Below are 16,437 nucleotides of genomic sequence, written 5' to 3' on the forward strand. Positions count from 1 at the left end.
CTAATGCCAGTCCCCGTCAGCTGCCGGACGGACCGCTAGGACACGGAACACAACGGCCGTCCACCCATGCCCGCTTGAGGGTCGTCGTCAACCAGCGCCGTGCCCTCCACCGTGCGACGCGGCCGGCGGCGCGACCGCCGCCGGCACGTGCCCCGGCAGCGGTGCGGGCCGGATCCGCACCTGCCGCCGCGCCGCCGCGCTGAGGTGAGCCCGGTGTAGCGGCGCATGACAGGGCGGCGCGCCACCACACGGAGCGCACCGTCGGCCGGCGCACACCAGGTCCGGGCAGTGCTGCCAGCGTCTGCCGTGCCAGCCGCCCGCTGCCGCCACAAGCCGACGCCATGTACACCACGTGCCTCAGCCAGAGCATGGACTCGGTGAACACGCAGAACGGAGAGGAGGAGGTGAGTGGCACGTGGCGCCTCCGGCCGGCGCCGCTGGACCGGCTGCGCTTCCGTCCGCAGGTCCGGCGACCGAACTCGGCGGTAGGTCTCCGACCCACGAGGGACCCCACTCCTCGTACCGTGCTAGACCAGTCCCACCGCTCACTGAAGTCAGCGAGGCCCCAAGCCAGACCATAAGGGACACGTGAATCCGAGCCCGGCACCGTTCGAGGCCGGCTGTGGTCAACCGAGCTCACGGACACCGAACACCGAACCCGACCACGCCGAGCCTGCAGCTCAGCTCTGGGCGACGGGCTCTCTGCTGCCCATATCCTCGAGTCAGCTCCGAGGAGCCCGCAGCCCGGCCACGCACGCTGGCTGGCTCGGACCGGGCCCGTACGGGTCCGCTCTGTTTGCCGCCGTTTTCGGTTCGCCTGCGCTCCCTTGTCGGCTTTCCGCGAGCGCTCGGCGACGCCGGTGCAGCCTGAGCCACCCCGCCAGCGCAGCTTCGGCCGGGAGCCGGCCGATCCGTCCGCCCCGGCCACCAGACAGCAGACATTGTCTGTCGGGCAGCCCTCCAGACACCGGCGACAGGCCCTGTCTGATCGGTAGCTTTCAGCAGGCAGGGGGACAGGCTCTGTCCAGCAGTCCTCGTGTGGAGCGGGCCGGCTCATGGTTCAGGTCGGCTGAGCTTGCCAGTGCATAGATTCATCCTCCGCTGTTTTTAATCGTCGTCTCCAAACGGCACGCTCCCATTCTTACCGGCTCAAACGCCAGCCGTCAGCAAGCATTTCCATGCGGTTCGTGCGGGCGGCCGGCGGCTGGCGTTGCACAACGCTGGCGGACCCGGCACGTGCTAACTGTACCGGATGACTGCGTCAGTTGTGAAACCTGTGCATAAATACGCGATACGTGCGGCAAAGTGGCCGCATGTTTCCCACATCTCGGCACACGCACACACGGCACTCGCGGATTTGGCTCTGGTGTCAGCGGTATACATCACACTGCGTGGTACGGCACCGTGACCCGGCCGGCAGGCCCTGATTCCGGCCGGTCGAGTCTGGAGCAGGCGGAGCGGATGGCACGGCCGAGCACACCATCCAGCAGAGACGAAGCTCGATAGAATGGGATATTGGGATTTGGTAGAATGGAACATTGGGATTTGGTAGATTGGGACATTGGATAGTCCGCATGTCCTCCCTTTCAGGTTCCTGGCTCCTATTACATAGGTCCCTGAAGTAGAATGTTCGGAGCATTGTGGTTGAGGATGGGGCTCGGGCTTCAGAAAGGCATGCCATTGTCTGCTCGTGGCAGCGGTCGTTTCGCTGTTGTGGGCACGCGGTATAGATGAGTGATCCTGATGTCGAGCCGAGGTTTTTGACGGACACGTTCGTAAATCGAGCGACACCGGACGCGGTGGCCCCGGTGTCAGAGGTGGCCATGCGGGCAGTGTGTGGACGGGGCGGGGAACACCCGCGCGCGTCAGTCGCGGGCAGCCAGCGGCGTGTCGGGAGGCGGCTGCGAACAGCCAGCGCCAGCCCGGGATCACCAGGGCGTCCACGAGGACCCGGAGCGTGCGGGGCACGCGGGTGCCAGCGGAGGCGGCCGCCCGACCCGGCTCCGTCCGACCCGGCCGCCACTCGCGCCCGTAATCGCCGGAAGTTGGTCCGGTGCCGCCCCAGCGAGCGGAGGAAGGTGGGCCACCTGGCCCGCCGTGTCGAGCGACGGTACTGGTCCGGTGTCGCAGGCCGGCGTCCCGGTGCCGCCCCAGCGAGCGGAGGAAGGTGGGGCCACCTGGCCCGCCGTGTCGAGCGACGGTACTGGTCCGGTGTCGCAGGCCGGCGTCCGGTGCCGCCCCAGCGAGCGGAGGAAGGTGGGCCACCTGGCCCGCCGTGTCGAGCGACGGTACTGGTCCGGTGTCGCAGGCCGGCGTCCCGGTGCCATCCCGCCGGGCGACGCCGGCGTGTTGGAGCCGTCTCCGGACCGAGTAGAGGTGGGCCCGAGTCCGCGGTCCCCCAGCGGCGTGCTGAGGATGGAGGACGGCGTCATGTCCATCCGGCGCCGACGGATCGATCTGAACCCCGCGGCGCCGAAACGGCACAGTGCCGGCCGGTTCGAATTCGACGCTGCTAAGTGTAGATTGATATGGGAATCGGCGGTATCGGTATCGGTAGAATCGGTTTGTCGTAGGTCTGGCGATGACACCCGTCGCATGGCGCAGGAGGTGTGTCCGGTGGAGGTCTGGCCGAGATATCGCGTCTGCTCGAGCGACATCGAGCGACATCCGCCGACCACTCGCACGCAACACAGGGCTATACCGAGACCTTTACCGAGGTTTAGAGACACTTCCCTCGCACACTTGCCTTCCGTCCTTTCTCAGTCCGACCGGTGTTGGACCGTAATGACTGTTTGGATGTGTGGCGATGGCGATAGTCTTTAGACCCGGTTTGCCTGTTAAAACTTCCACCGAATGGTTAAGAATATGTATGCTGCAGAGGACCCTTGCGTATATACATCAGATTACGATGAGAGCTGCACGCTGTTCCTCGCAAGCCTGCCGAACTGGAGGCACGGAGTCTGTCGGCACATCCTAACGCATAGTAACCCAGCTGCTGCTGACATCAGGATAATTTCCGCTACTTGCTGTAAGTTATCATTTGTCAGTTATCAAGCGCATTGGATGAGTCCTGATGATGTCAGCTCGCCCATCAGTCATCATCATCAGTGCCGGCGCTACTTCAGCGGTGGCCGCCACTGGCAGGACTACATCCCTGCACTGCCGGCGTTTCAGCCATTCTACTCGTCGTGCCGCCGCAGCTGCTGTACATAGGCCGAGTTTGAGACGGCCTATGTACAGCGGTCAGATGGGCTGACGTGGGTGTAGAGCTCAGTTCGCAGCACTCGCTAGCTGAAAAAAATTGTATACGGCAGCACGTATTCAGTTGCCGACGAAAACTGACGCGATATTCTAACAGAGGAGATGGAGAATGAAACATGTACACCAAACGCGCGCAACAAGCGATATCGTCGCTGACTGTAGCTGTTCACTTCGTCACCCCACGGCATCGCCAATCACCAGGCATCGTGTCCCAAAGCTGCGTATGGTATGATAAGAAGCAGTACAAGTGTGCGTGAAGAGAACGGCAGAGAAATCGGTGACGTTTGGTATTGTTTGTGTCGGTTCGTGCTGTTGCGGTTTATCCAAACCTGTGCATGCACTGCCTCTGCAGTACACGTTATAAGTGCTGGTCCAAGAGTACAAAGCAAACTATCGAGGACCGGACCATTCCAGGCGTCTGGTGTCGAGGATCTTACCATTCCATGCGTGTGGTGTCGAGGATCTTACCATTTCGTGCGTCTGGTGTGGAGGATCTGACCATTCCATGCGTCTTGTCCGAGCCTGTCCTCCCGATAAAACGGAGTTGACGAATCGTATTCATATCCAGTGTAGGTGTCTTTCTGTCGAAGTGGAGAGGGACTGCTTCCCTCCTGGATCCATGCCTTGCACGTGTACAGTGAATTATGCACGATGGGGCCATGCCGTCGCATGCGTAAATCCTCCGCCGACTCGTGTGTGCTGAGCGGTCGTGGTCGACTTAATTATAGACCGGAATGCGTCTTTATCAGCTCGCTCGCCTGACGCGGGAGCCGGTTGACATAACCGAGCTGCGAGTGGGGGAGAATCAACCCGTGCCATGGGTCGGCACGGAACGGATCGTTACCAACGCCAGGACGTTGCTGAGGTCAGAAATGTTAACGACCGCGGTTATGGGTCACACCAGCCAATCCTTGATTGACCATTATTGATACAAGCAAGGAAGACCTTGAGCTCCAGGTGTTTTCGAAATTTTGATTTAGCATTCCACATGATGACAATGATTGGCTTTCGATCATCAAGGGGGATTTGGCTAAACGATGCTAATGAAACAAGCATGGGTTTATTGTGATTGTTCGATGCTAAGCTGTCTCATTACCATGAGCACAGCTATCGAAGGTAGGCTATTTTCAGCCTAACAACCCGTCAACCCTTGATTGGCTACTTGGGCTCTTGTTTCATCACCGCACGGCAGCTCGCCAAGACACTTAGCACGCGCTCGTGTCGTCTCAAGGTCATGGTTTGGCTGGAACGCGGTTAGAAGGTCTGCCATGGTCTGCACGGTCCCAGAGTGTCAGCCCCGACCTGACACGGTCCCGGAGTGTCATCCTCGGCCTGACACGATCCTGCAGTGTCAGTCTCGGCCTGACACGGTCCTGGAGTGTCGGCCTCCGCACACGCTCTTCATGATGCGGGGCGTGATGCCCGACGCAGCGACCATGTGTCAGCGTTGTGACCACCACCGGGTCGCCGAAACAGAGCCGCTACGATGAGTGACGACTGGTGGCGGTGGTGAGTGGCAATCGGTGGCGGTGGTGAATGACGACCGGTGACGGTGGTGAGTGGCGATCGGTGGCAGTGGTGAGTGGCGACCGCTCCCGTGAGTGATCTGCCAGCGTTGGCCGGCCGTCGTCAAGCCACCGCAGCCGCACTTGGCTGCAGGTGTAGGCGAAGCTCTGCGAGCGTTCTCAGCGTGGCGCTGATGGTGTTTGCATCAGGGTGCGAGCGCCAGTCAGCCACTGTCGCCCGTCGCTCACCGCCGGTCAGAGTTCAAGGTGGGAGGAAAATAACGCCGCCCGTAACCCGGCACGCTGGGAAAGACTTTCCCCACTCCTGTCCACGGGTTCGGCGTGCCGTGCGCAACTGACAGACGCGCACTGTCGCCCCCCCCCCCCCGCGACCGACCAGACGTGGCACTGTTCGCTCTCCCCTCGCCTCACCGTCACCCCCTGCTCACCGTCGCTCTCCGCTTGCCGTTTGCCCTCTCCGCTCTCTGTCGTTTCCTTGCCTCACTGCCGTTACTCGCTCACTTTCGCCCACCGCCTCACTGCCCGCTCGCTGTTGTTACCCGCTTACGGCTCTCTCCATCTATCTTTCTCTCTGCTCTCTTCTGTCTCTCCTCTGTCTCTCGTCTCCTCTCCTCTCCTCTCTCTCTCTCTCTCTCTCTCTCTCTCTCTCTCTCTCTCTCTCTCTCTCGCTCTCTCTTCTCCTCTCTCTCTCTCTCTCTCTCTCTCTCTCTCTCTCTTTGTCTCTCTCTCCTTCTGTTGTCGCCGGTCGTCGGTCACTGCGCTCGCTGTCGCTGCCGCCGGCTGTCGGTGTCCGCTCGTTGTCAATCTCCACCGCCGTTGTTCACTGCTCATTCGGGCGCAGACTCGGCTCGGCAATCGTCGCGCGCCCGAGAGCCCAATCACCAACAGGTTTTTGTGATGTCCACGCACTGGCGTTCAGTCGGCCTCGATGCTTGCGTCCTGTGTGAGCGTGTAGTGTAGCGTAGGTGTTAATTGTCCGGTGCTGGAAGTCTCGGACATGTCTGGTGCTGGGTCATCCACACTGTCGGCGGTGTGGTGTCTGCTGGGGCCATCCACACTGTCGGCGGTGTGGTGTCTGCTGGGGTCATCCACACTGTCGGCGGTGTGGTGTCTGCTGGGGCCATCCACACTGTCGGCGGTGTGGTGTCTGCTGGGGCCATCCATACTGTCGGCGGTGTGGTGTCTGCTGGGGTCATCCACACTGTCGGCGGTGTGGTGTCTGCTGGGGCCATCCACACTGTCGGCGGTGTGGTGTCTGCTGGGGCCATCCACACTGTCGGCGGTGTGGTGTCTGCTGGGGTCATCCACACTGTCGGCGGTGTGGTGTCTGCTGGGCCATCCATACTGTCGGCGGTGTGGTGTCTGCTGGGGCCATCCATACTGTCGGCGGTGTGGTGTCTGCTGGGGCCATCCACACTGTCGGCGGTGTGGTGTCTGCTGGGGCCATCCACACTGTCGGCGGTGTGGTGTCTGCTGGGGGCATCCACACTGTCGGCGGTGTGGTGTCTGCTGGGGGCATCCATACTGTCGGCGGTGTGGTGTCTCGTGCTCCGAGGACGCTGAACAGTTGAGCAGAACAGACGCTGTGTGGCAGTTCAAGCAAAAGGTCAAGCAGGCATTCAAGCTAGTGATGTTGAAACTTATTTCAACGATTTCGTGAGTTCGTAATTCACCACAGTATGGTAGTTGCGAATTTTGCACGTGTGTGTGAACGAATCGGATTCAGCAGGCCGGCAGGCTTTCCGTCGTAGGGGCTCGCGATGTCTGCCTGCTTCTCAAGGCGGTTCGGCTCGACGTTGTGAGGACATACGGGAGCGGGCTGCCTTCCTGGGGTTGTCCTCGCTCGCACCGCTGCCGTGTTCTCGCCGCCGCCGACTCCCAGTCGGGCATTCGGCCGGACGAGGGAAAGTCGTTCTCCGCCGCAGCCGCGCTGCACCGCCCGGCCGCCAGCTCCCCGGGCCTCCCACCCGCTCCGGTTCGGCTCCGGCTCCGGCTCCGGCTCCGGCCCCGGCTCCGGCGCCGGCTTCGGCCCCGGCCCCACTCTCGCACGGCTCTGTCTGTGCCGGCTCGCAGCCCGGCTCCGTCGCCGCACGAGTCTCGAAACTGGTGGCCGCGCACTTCTCCCAGCAGCCGAAGTGTAACACCCGACAACCCTGTCGCGTGATGTGATTGAAAGCGACGGATTTTTCCTTCCCTGCACCGCTTATAACTATCCGGTTTTGCATCAAACTTTTCCCGGACAGGGCATAGCTGGATAACTGTCACCTTGCCCTGCCGGTAAGCCCCAGGGCACCCCAGCGCAGGTGACCCTGAGAGGCCTGGCCGTCCGGCGGGACACCCCCGGTAGCGGCCAGCCGGAGCTGGGCGCGGGAGGGCTGGGGTCGGCGCGCCGCCGCCCGACTGCCGCCCGAGCGTGTGCCGCTCGGACGCTCCGCTGCACCTGTTTCCTGTGCGGCGCACGGTGCGCCGGAAGCGCCCCGGCGCGGCGGTCGCGGCACAGTGGAGCGGCGGGCGCCGATGATTGGGCGGCCTGGGCCGCGGCCCGGCCGGTCGGCTCGACCGGGGCGCAACCAGCCGGTGCGGGCGGTCGAGCGGGCCACGGACCGCGACCGTACCAGGTCGGACGGTCGAGCGGGCCACGGACCGCGACGGTACGAGGTCGGACGGTCGAGCGGGCCGCGGACCGCGACGGTACGAGGTCGGACGGTCGAGCGGGCCGACGGGCCGCGACGGCACGAGGTCGGGCGGCAGGCCTGCGGGCAGACCCGGCCGTCCCGTGGACGTCCCCTGTTGACCTCAGGTATCCCGGTGCAGGGCCTCGGCTCCTGAGATAGGCTCAGGCTGCAGGCTGAACGGCACACAGGATGGCTGAGTGAGGGAATTGTCAAATGGAAATGAAACGGCCGTGGCGCGGTGGCGGCTATTGCAGTTTTCACTGGCCCCATGGCGTGCATTTTGTTGTTCAGCACACAATGAGTGATTGCCTGCATTAGGTCTTCAATAGAAACGTACGATCCATTGATGACGAATGCATACCGTATCACCAGCATTTCCCGACTTGAATGCCGCGTCGATCCTTTGTTGGCCGGCATGGAACGAGGTCTTGGAGGGCGACGACGATGAAACATACATGAAGCGACAGGGCCCACCGAAAACATTTTCGAGTGTAAGGCGTGGTAAGTTGAGGTATACACTCCTAATTCACTTGGTATCGTGCGTTTTGCTATGGAGTTTTTACTATACGCTGTACTAATCTTGGAGAGTTTTGGCGTTCGCCCTGGGCCCAATGAAATGGGAATAACGCATGGGGTGATTTCATTATGACAAGGCTTTATTAGCAGCGTCGCGGTTGAAGCCAGGGTGCGAACGGGACATTATTTTTGGTGTTTGGGATACGCTTAAGTTGAAAAACTGCGCAGGAATTGCAGTTCTCCTTATGTTACAGAAAAGAACAAGCATCTTCTTCGTATGACCAATCACTTAACGGGTTCAAAGTAATTGCTCGTACAGTATCAGCGGCCATTATTCGGCCTTCGCTGGCATCACCGCCTCAGACAGCTACAGGACCCACGCCGCCATTCACAGTGGGCTGGTGCAGGTGACACGGGAGATACTGGTGCTCCTGGGTGTGGCGGTTGTAGTGGTGGCCACCAAGGCGGACGCGCGGTCATGCCCTACAGCCCGCCGGCTTACCAAACAGGAGCAGAGGATAAGGTCACGGCCCTTTGTTGGCACATGGGGGTGCCGGCTCAAAAGGCTCTTTGTGTGCGGACAAAACGCTTGACAAGCGCATACGATATTTGTTCAGCCGAGCTTGCATGGAAGAAAACAAACCCAGCTGAAAAGAGTCCAGCTCCAGAAAGCAAAAACAAACCCAGCTGAAAAGAGTCCAGCTCCAGAAAGCCAAACCCGATGCGCCTCGGGGGCACGCTCGGTTTTTGCTCGGCTCCTGAGCAAGAGATCGGCTCTTCAGCGATGATACGAGCCCCCTCCCCAGCAGTGACACGGCGCCCCCCAGCGGTGAAACGGTCCCCCTCCCCGGCGGTGGCACAGCGCTCCTCAGCGGTGACACGGTCCCCCTCCCCAGCGGCGACACGGCGCTCCCCAGCGGTGACACGGCGCTCCCCAGCGGTGACATGATCCCCCTCGCCGGCAGTGACACGGCGCTCCCCAGCAGTGACACGGCGCTCCCCAGCGGTGACATGATCCCCCTCGCCGGCAGTGACACGGCGCTCCCCAGCAGTGACACGGCGCTCCCCAGCGGTGACATGATCCCCCTCGCCGGCAGTGACACGGCGCTCCCCAGCGGTGATACAACCCGCTCGCTCCGCCGCTTCGCAGCGGGCCGGCCCGCACGGCCCAGATTGGCGCGATTGACAGAGGGACCTCGTGCCCGAACCAGAGCCATGCACGCGGCACGCCCGCGTGCGGCAGAACTCGTGCGGCCGCGTGTGGCTTATTGGCGCCGTGTGGTTATGAGATGCTCATTACCCGGGATCGCCGGGGATTGGCTGGGGCGGTCGATAGGTGGGGCGGCCGGCACTCGGCCGTCAGAGACTCGGACTGGCCCCGCGGCCACCCCGCCGGCGGTCGGCCGGGTTTGCAATCACCGATGTCATACGGCATCGCTCCGAGTGGGGGAGGCTTCTTGCGGACGACATAATCAGAGTATGGTATCTGGTGACCAGACGCCAACTCCGCGTGTTTGTGCATCGCTCTCCGCTCGGAGTCGTCCGACGTCCTGCCTATGACACGTATGTGGTCTGAGGGCGGTCGGAGCTGATGCGTTACAGGCGTACCTGCTGTTAAGGAGCGCCGGCGGCCGGTGCGCCGGGGGCGGGCTCCGGCCCGTCTGACCAATTCTCTTTGGATCGATGTCGATCGGGGCTCGCGCGTTGGCCGCCTCTGTAGTCGATGTCGGCCCCTCCTGTGGGGCGGCGAGCTCCGCCGGCCCCACCCCAATTTTACGGCTGGCTGCGTCGCGGCGCCGGTCACTCTTCCTTCCTGGCGGCGGCACCTGGCGCCAGCGGCAGTTCCAGCGCCTCCTCCCCTTCCCCCCCCCCCCCCCCCCCGCCCGCCGCCCCGACCCCGTCGACTCGCCGCGTTGTCCGGTGCCGCTGGCCCAGATGACGTCGCCGAGCTCGCGGGCCTCACACACGGCCCTGTGACGTGTCAGGGTCGTCCGCTGTTACAGCGGTGAGATCGTAATGGATCCTTCGTATGTGTTGAAACATGCGCCGAGCGCTTTCCGACGACTGTGTGACGTCATGAATGCCCCCCCCCCCACCCGAGATGTCCGAGCGGTGTTGCCGTACCTTCGGCGCGGTGCTGCTGCGAGCTTGCAAATGCGCTCCACGCCTTGCATGACATTTCGATAAAAGGTGATGAATCAGTCGGGCTAGGTCCAGGCGCGCGCTGGGGAGCCTACAAGTTGTGTTTTATGACCAGCGCCGCCGCACAATGCGCGTAAAATCAGCTGTTTGAACGGCAAGCGGGCCGCTGGGCTGAAAGAGAAAGCCTGCAGCGCCGCCAGCGATGAGGCGTACTGGGCCGTGAGGAAAAGCAGGCCCCGGCAGGTGGCGCAACTTAGGCCGTTCAGGCTGTGTGACTGCTGTGCACGGTTGTGCACGCTTGTTTGTCGTTTGGTGCCCACTTTGGCCAGAAGTTAGAGCGATTCGCATATGGCTGAAACCATATCAGCGAATACAGCATAAACTGTCTGGGGAAGGGGGGGGGGGGGCAGCTCCGGACCGCGGTTGGCTCAATGACAGGTCGCTTCCACCAAAACCCCGAGCAGCTCTAGCTGGCGGCTGTGCCTCGAGGGCCCAGCTTCGCGTCTGCCGAGCCTCACGGGCCCAGCTCGCCTGTATCGTACCTTTCGGGCCCAGCCCCGCCTCGGCGGCGGCGGGTCGGCAACGCCGCAGAGCCTCGCCGAGCCAGTTCTGACGGCGTCACAGCGGTCAGGGGCGGCACGCGCCACGGCCGGCCGGCCGCTGGAGGCGGCAGCACTGCTGATTGGCCAGTGCGCGATTGGCCAGTGCTGATGGTCCAGTGCGCGTTACGCAGTATATTTGTGATGACTTCGTTAGCCAGCTCCTGATAACCGGCGGGAAGTCGAATGCATCCCTGGACCCAGGTCACCGATACCAGAAAAGTTGTAAGCAGAGGAAGTCCAGGTGCATACGCCACGCACATGAAATAGCGTTTTCCAATACCCGCTTACCCGCTGCCCGTTGTCCGGTGCCTTCGCCGATGGTGAAATGGAAACAGGAGTATTTTCTATGCCCATTTTCTGAGGGAGCGTGTTTTTTCCCCAGCGCCTGGTCCAACCATGGTCCAGCCATGCATGCACCGAATCTTTCCAGTGACTGTTCTGACATCAGACTTGCCGTATGCACTGTCTGTGAAGACGAGCCACCCGTCTCTCCCTTCGTTGCGAAGCTCTTGTCCAAGACAATGCTCTTCAATCGGCGCAAGCTGTCCCGCGCTGCAGGCTAGGAGGAGAAAACTGAAGGACGCGGGAACGCTGAGCGTGATTCCGTGGGAACTTGACCGGCGGCGAGCCCTCGGGCTATTTGTGTATGTGTGGGTGTGTGGACCGGTGCAGCTCTCGCCAGCCGACCCAAGTGTGTCACCGTTATGTCTGGACGATTGTGATCCGGACACGAGCCGGACACGATCCGGGCACCATACACAGCCACGGACACAGTCGGCAGGCGGGCGCCGCCGCCGTCGGTCAACAGCCAGCGAGCGAACAGCTCCTTTCACTCTCACATCACGCTTCCTGAGCGGGCTCCCAGGGCAGAGGCGGCGTACGACAGCGTCGCTCTGGCCCGACGCGACTGACGACGACCCCAACCTCTCACGGCGACAGCTTCTGCCGGTCCGGCCGACTCCCTACACGAGCGTGCCGGCGCCGCATTGTGGGCCCGGAGGCGACGTCCGAGCTCCGGAAGGCCGCCATTGTGCGGGCCGCCGGGTACGGTGCACGCTGCAGGCGGTTGCATGACCCGCCGCCGAGGTCGCGCCGTATTGTGCCGCCCGGCGACGCCACGCACCGCTGGCCGGTAATGGCTGTGTTTTGGAGCCGGGGCGCACCGTGCTGGCGGGCGCCATGGCGCGTCACGAACTTGTGCGCGCCGCTCCTGTCCGCTTTTTGCGATTCGTCGCCGTTTTCAAGGTCCTGGCGAGAGGGCGGACCGGGCGCCATGCGCTGAGGGAGAGTTACACCAAGCGCTATCTGCTGCACTACAGTCACGGCAATGCCTGCTGTGCGCTGCTGGGCCGGGCCGGCGGAGGCCGCCGCCGCCGCCGCCGCCGGCTCGGGCCGCTGTTCGGCCCAGACGCTGTGTCAGCCAGCGGACGGCGCACGAAAGGGCGCCCGCTGCCGGCCACGCCGGCTGACCTCAGTCAAAGGTCGCCGCCGCCGCCCGTGCCGGGTGACCCCGCCACCGCAGCTGGGGCGCGCCGGCGCCGCCGCCTCGCCGAGACGGAGCGGAGCGCTGCGGCATGGCCGGGGCCCGAGAGGCGGCGCCGGGACGCACAGGGCTTAGTCGCCATTGCCTGCTGACGTTTCTCGCGTCTTGCTCTGGCGATGGTGTGCCGTCAGTAAATGGACTGTGCAGGGCAGATGTCCAGGTGACCCCAAGTCGGTCAAGTAGCTGATGCTGCTGGTACGTTGGGATCCACACACTGTTCGGTGTTTGCGTGGTGGCCGACAGATGACGTTAGTAGCTACGATATTACAGCACGTTCGGCCTTTGGTCTGAAAAAAACACGCTTATACCTACTTTGTCATATGGCCTAGTGACTTGGGGAGAGCAACGAACATGCTTTGTATCAAAGTTCAGAACCTTCGGTGTAGGCGCCTTCGCTGCATCCGACAGATATGGTTGCCTGTGGAGCAGCGCGTGCTGTTTACGCTTTCGGGCATAATTGCCAGCCACGTAACCACTGTTTGCCACTGCCCTTCACTGAGGGACAGCAGCTGGGGGGGGGGGGGGGGGGGGAGGGGTAGGCGGAAACGGAGGAGGCAGAATACGGGGTGTTCAATGTTAGATATATTATACAGCCACTGGAGGGTTTGTTTCTGACATGATAAGACTGCCTTATCCTTAATTATGGGTTTTCAGCCCTAGGCCAGTGCTTAGTGAATGCCAGATGGAAAGCAGGTGCGTGCGTTCATCCTTGATGCGCGCTTCGGACTGTCGAACATACATCATCAATGCACAAGCACCGCAGCGTTTCAGAAGACCGTTATCACGAGCGCTAGCTCGCTGCCACTAGCAACAGTCGCCGTAACCCACGACCGAAGTGCGTGACTGGCGGGTTCAGGCGACACGACGTCTCACATAGCGGCGGAGTGTTACACAGACCGCCTCCCGCCGGTCGGCGAGGCACGAGAGCGCGCCGGGCTCGAGGGGGGGGGGGGGGGATCTGGCCGCGGGTGACCACGTGTGCCTGAGGGGTTCTCGATCACGTGATTACGTCAGGGAGGTGGCTGTGGCGCCGTCGTCGCCGCAGCGGCGGGGGTGGCGTGGGCGGCTGCCAGCGGTGGCAGTACGGCCAGAGCGACGCCCTTGAGGTCACCGGGGACGCACGAACAGGTACTGAAATGTTCTCATCGTTCAAGTCCTTTTCTAGATCCCAGCGTTCAGTACGTTTCAGGCAGATGGAGCGTACTCAGTGTGACACACGCGATGCTGAAATGACGTAACACACATCCGGTGCGTCGAAAAAGCCCGGCACTCTGACGTGTGTAGCGACAGACTGCAGCGTTGCACACCTGGCAGGGAATCGAACTGGCGACGACATTATGCCCTGGTCAAGGTGATCGCCCAGTAAGTCATTGGGAACAAGAACACAGGACGTGAGGGCTGTCCTAATAATTGGACCCACTGCGAGCTGCAAGCGGCACCCGTGACCTTTCTGCGACCTCCAGAGATCAGTGAAACGAGGCTGCGTTCAGTACGCAGCCGTTGTCAACAGGCGGAACTCGCACGTGAGCTGCGGAGCTGGGGAGGCTGGTGGTCTTAGCCTCGCGCGTGGCGACGGCCGCACGTCCGGCACGCCTGACGAGAACAGGCAGAGGCAGAGTGGGGATCCGGCGAGAGTAGAGTGAGTAGAGTGGGTCCAGGCCGAGACAAGGTGAGGGGGCCAGGTGGAATTATAGTTTGAGGTAGAGGAATCAGGCTGTGGTACGGCGAAAGAGACTGAGCGGGGTCGGAAGTATAACTGTTCCGGACATACCGAACTCGGCAGATTTTTGACCGCGCTTGGACAGGTCGGATCAAGTCGAGTCACACTGACCCGCCGCCGGGCTGTACATCCCGTGTCGTACCGTACCGTGTCATATCGCGCCGCACCTTTCCGTGCCGCGGCTGTGACGCCCACTGGCGGACGTCCGGCCGTCACGCTGTCCTGGCCTCCAAAGCACAGGATGCGCCGGTCGACCCCGCCCGGCCGGCCGGCCCGCCGCTCGCCGCGTCACGTCACGCTCCGAGGCCGGCGGCCGGCGGTGACGCCCCGCTGGTTGCCGCCCGCGCCGCAGGAAACGGGGCATGGCGGGCGTGACCCGACCCCCGCCCGCGGCTGCCGACCCGGCCCGAGCCGGCGGACGGTCGTGCTCGGAGACGTCGCGGGTCATCGGGGGCGTCACAGGACGTCACAGGGCATCACAGGACGTCACAGGGCATCACAGGACGTCACAGGGCGTCACAGGCCGTACGTCGAGTGCGCGGCTCCGTCGTTCGGCCGGCGGCCCGCAGCCGTGGCGACCGAGCATTCAGGACATGACCCGGAGCGCAGGCGCACTAGCCTGTACGCTCAGAAAGTAGCCCAGTGCATGGACTGAGCGGCCGTCACTTCCAGGGCGCCACCTGGCGTTGGAATGAACGTGCAATCTTCCCATTTGACCGTCATGTGATTTCTAGGCAAATATGACGACCAGTGCTTATTTAGCGGCGTTTCTCCCTTTTCGTCGCGTTATCATGACCCGATTTCGTGTTGGCGATGCCAGAAGGGGCCGCGTGGCCAGCATACAGATCGGCACGAGCGCCGAGCTGACCACTGTCGGCATCACAGGCCGGATGCGACGCCACCGACCAGTGTCGAGGCATGTAAAAGGCCGCTCTGACCTGTCGTCGCAGGTCACGTTTAAGCAGACAGCAGCTGGGTTTGAGTCACGGCAAATCGGCCGCGCTCGACGGCAGCAGCGGCAGCACTTCGCAGTGTGCTGTGCAGGGTGGCTTGAGAGTGAGTTCTCGGGACGATCCTGTGAGACCCAGCGTGCATGCGGGACAGAGCGAACTAGATCGCCGCAGTCCGCGTGATGCACGGGCATTGTCAGGCCTGGTTGTCACGTCATGCGAGGATTTCCGAAGTACTCCCAGTTCCTGACGCATGAGTGAGATCAGTGTGTCAGCGTTTCGTTGGTAGAATTTGTAATATTTTCTGAGAGAGGTTGTGTGAGAGGCTGACGAGACTCGAACGCAGTTGGTCGCAGCGAAGCTGACATTTGGCAACGCGACGAAATCCAGCGGCTGCCATGTGTGACATAGAATAACGCTGGATCAATGCCAAGCGCGCGGAGCAAAATTTTTGCCTGCGATCGTGACTGTTTTCGCCTATAGCTGTTCGCTATCATACGGAAACGTGCGACATTACATAAGCCTTCCTCATTCACGAAGAAAGTGGAATACTGAAGCGACCGAGTGAGCTGCGAATTCGAATCTAACCAGGGGTATAGTTAGGGGTATAGTTTCCTTTTCAGTTGGGGGCTTCAGCTCATTCCCCAACTTGGACACCAGCCCCCCCCCCCCCCCAACTTTGAGAAAGAAGTTGTCGAATTCGGGTAGAACCCCGTTTGTTGGCGTATTTTGGGGAGCATGTTGAGTCATTTTGTACTGTTTTGCACCCCCGCTCCCCCCTTACTCATCTTGCAAGCCTACGCCCCTGAATCCACCCTTCTCTCCGACTGTGCCCGGTGGTGGGAGATACTAGAGCGCGCCCTGTCGTGCATGTATCAAAACCGACTGAGCTCCTGGTTATCCGGTGGAGAGGCAACACGGGAGCTGGCGGCGCTGGCATACCATTCCCACGCCTCGACGCCGGTGGTGGCACCGAGCCTTATCGGCGAAGTCCCAGCGGATGTTAGTCCTTCCGTTTCCGATGCTGGCTGCGCCGGGCTGGGGCCGAGAGCATGGGGATCGGGTGCACGTTGTGGACTGCGCCAGGCCGGCGTTCAGACAGGACTCTGAGGCCTGCTCTCCTGTGCTCATGCAGTCTGGGCTTTTAGCTGCGGTATTTTCTGGTTAGGTCTAAAACGGCTGCCTGGTCTGGCCGTGTCCACGGTAGCTGCCTGATTTGGTCGTGTCTACGTTACCTGCCTGCGGCATCTGTTTCTCGTGTGTAGTGTCTACAGAGCCGCTCACGTGGTCACAGTGTCTACGCGGCGCGGCCGGGCCTGGTGGGGCCGGCCGGGGGCGGTGACCGTGTCGGCAGGTGCCGGCCGCGGACGCCGCCGTCACAACCCCGTACCGACCGGACGCGGGCGGCTGACCAAGCCGACCCCAGCCTGCCGCCGCCGGCCCGTCGCCGCCGGCCCCACCGGCGGGCTCTAGCGCTGCCGCCGGCCCCACCGGCGGGCTCT

The 16,437-nt window shown here is 62.3% G+C and overlaps 1 protein-coding gene across 2 annotated transcripts in view; it reads left to right on the plus strand.

Annotated features, from left to right (window-relative positions):
* The first annotated feature begins 351 nt into the window (after window positions 1-351).
* Window positions 352-16,437, plus strand: part of LOC119106917 (protein couch potato) — a 42,486-nt gene continuing 26,400 nt past the window's right edge. For both annotated transcript variants that reach the window (XM_037230268.1, XM_037230269.1), the window contains exon 1: window positions 352-404. In XM_037230268.1, the coding sequence (XP_037086163.1) occupies window positions 369-404 (36 nt within the window). In that variant the 5' untranslated portion in view covers window positions 352-368. The remainder of the gene's footprint in view (window positions 405-16,437) is intronic.

This window comes from Pollicipes pollicipes, unplaced genomic scaffold (genome assembly GCF_011947565.3).
Source record: "Pollicipes pollicipes isolate AB1234 unplaced genomic scaffold, Ppol_2.1 Scaffold_6464;HRSCAF=7665_pilon_pilon_pilon, whole genome shotgun sequence".
NCBI lineage: Eukaryota > Metazoa > Arthropoda > Thecostraca > Pollicipedomorpha > Pollicipedidae > Pollicipes > Pollicipes pollicipes.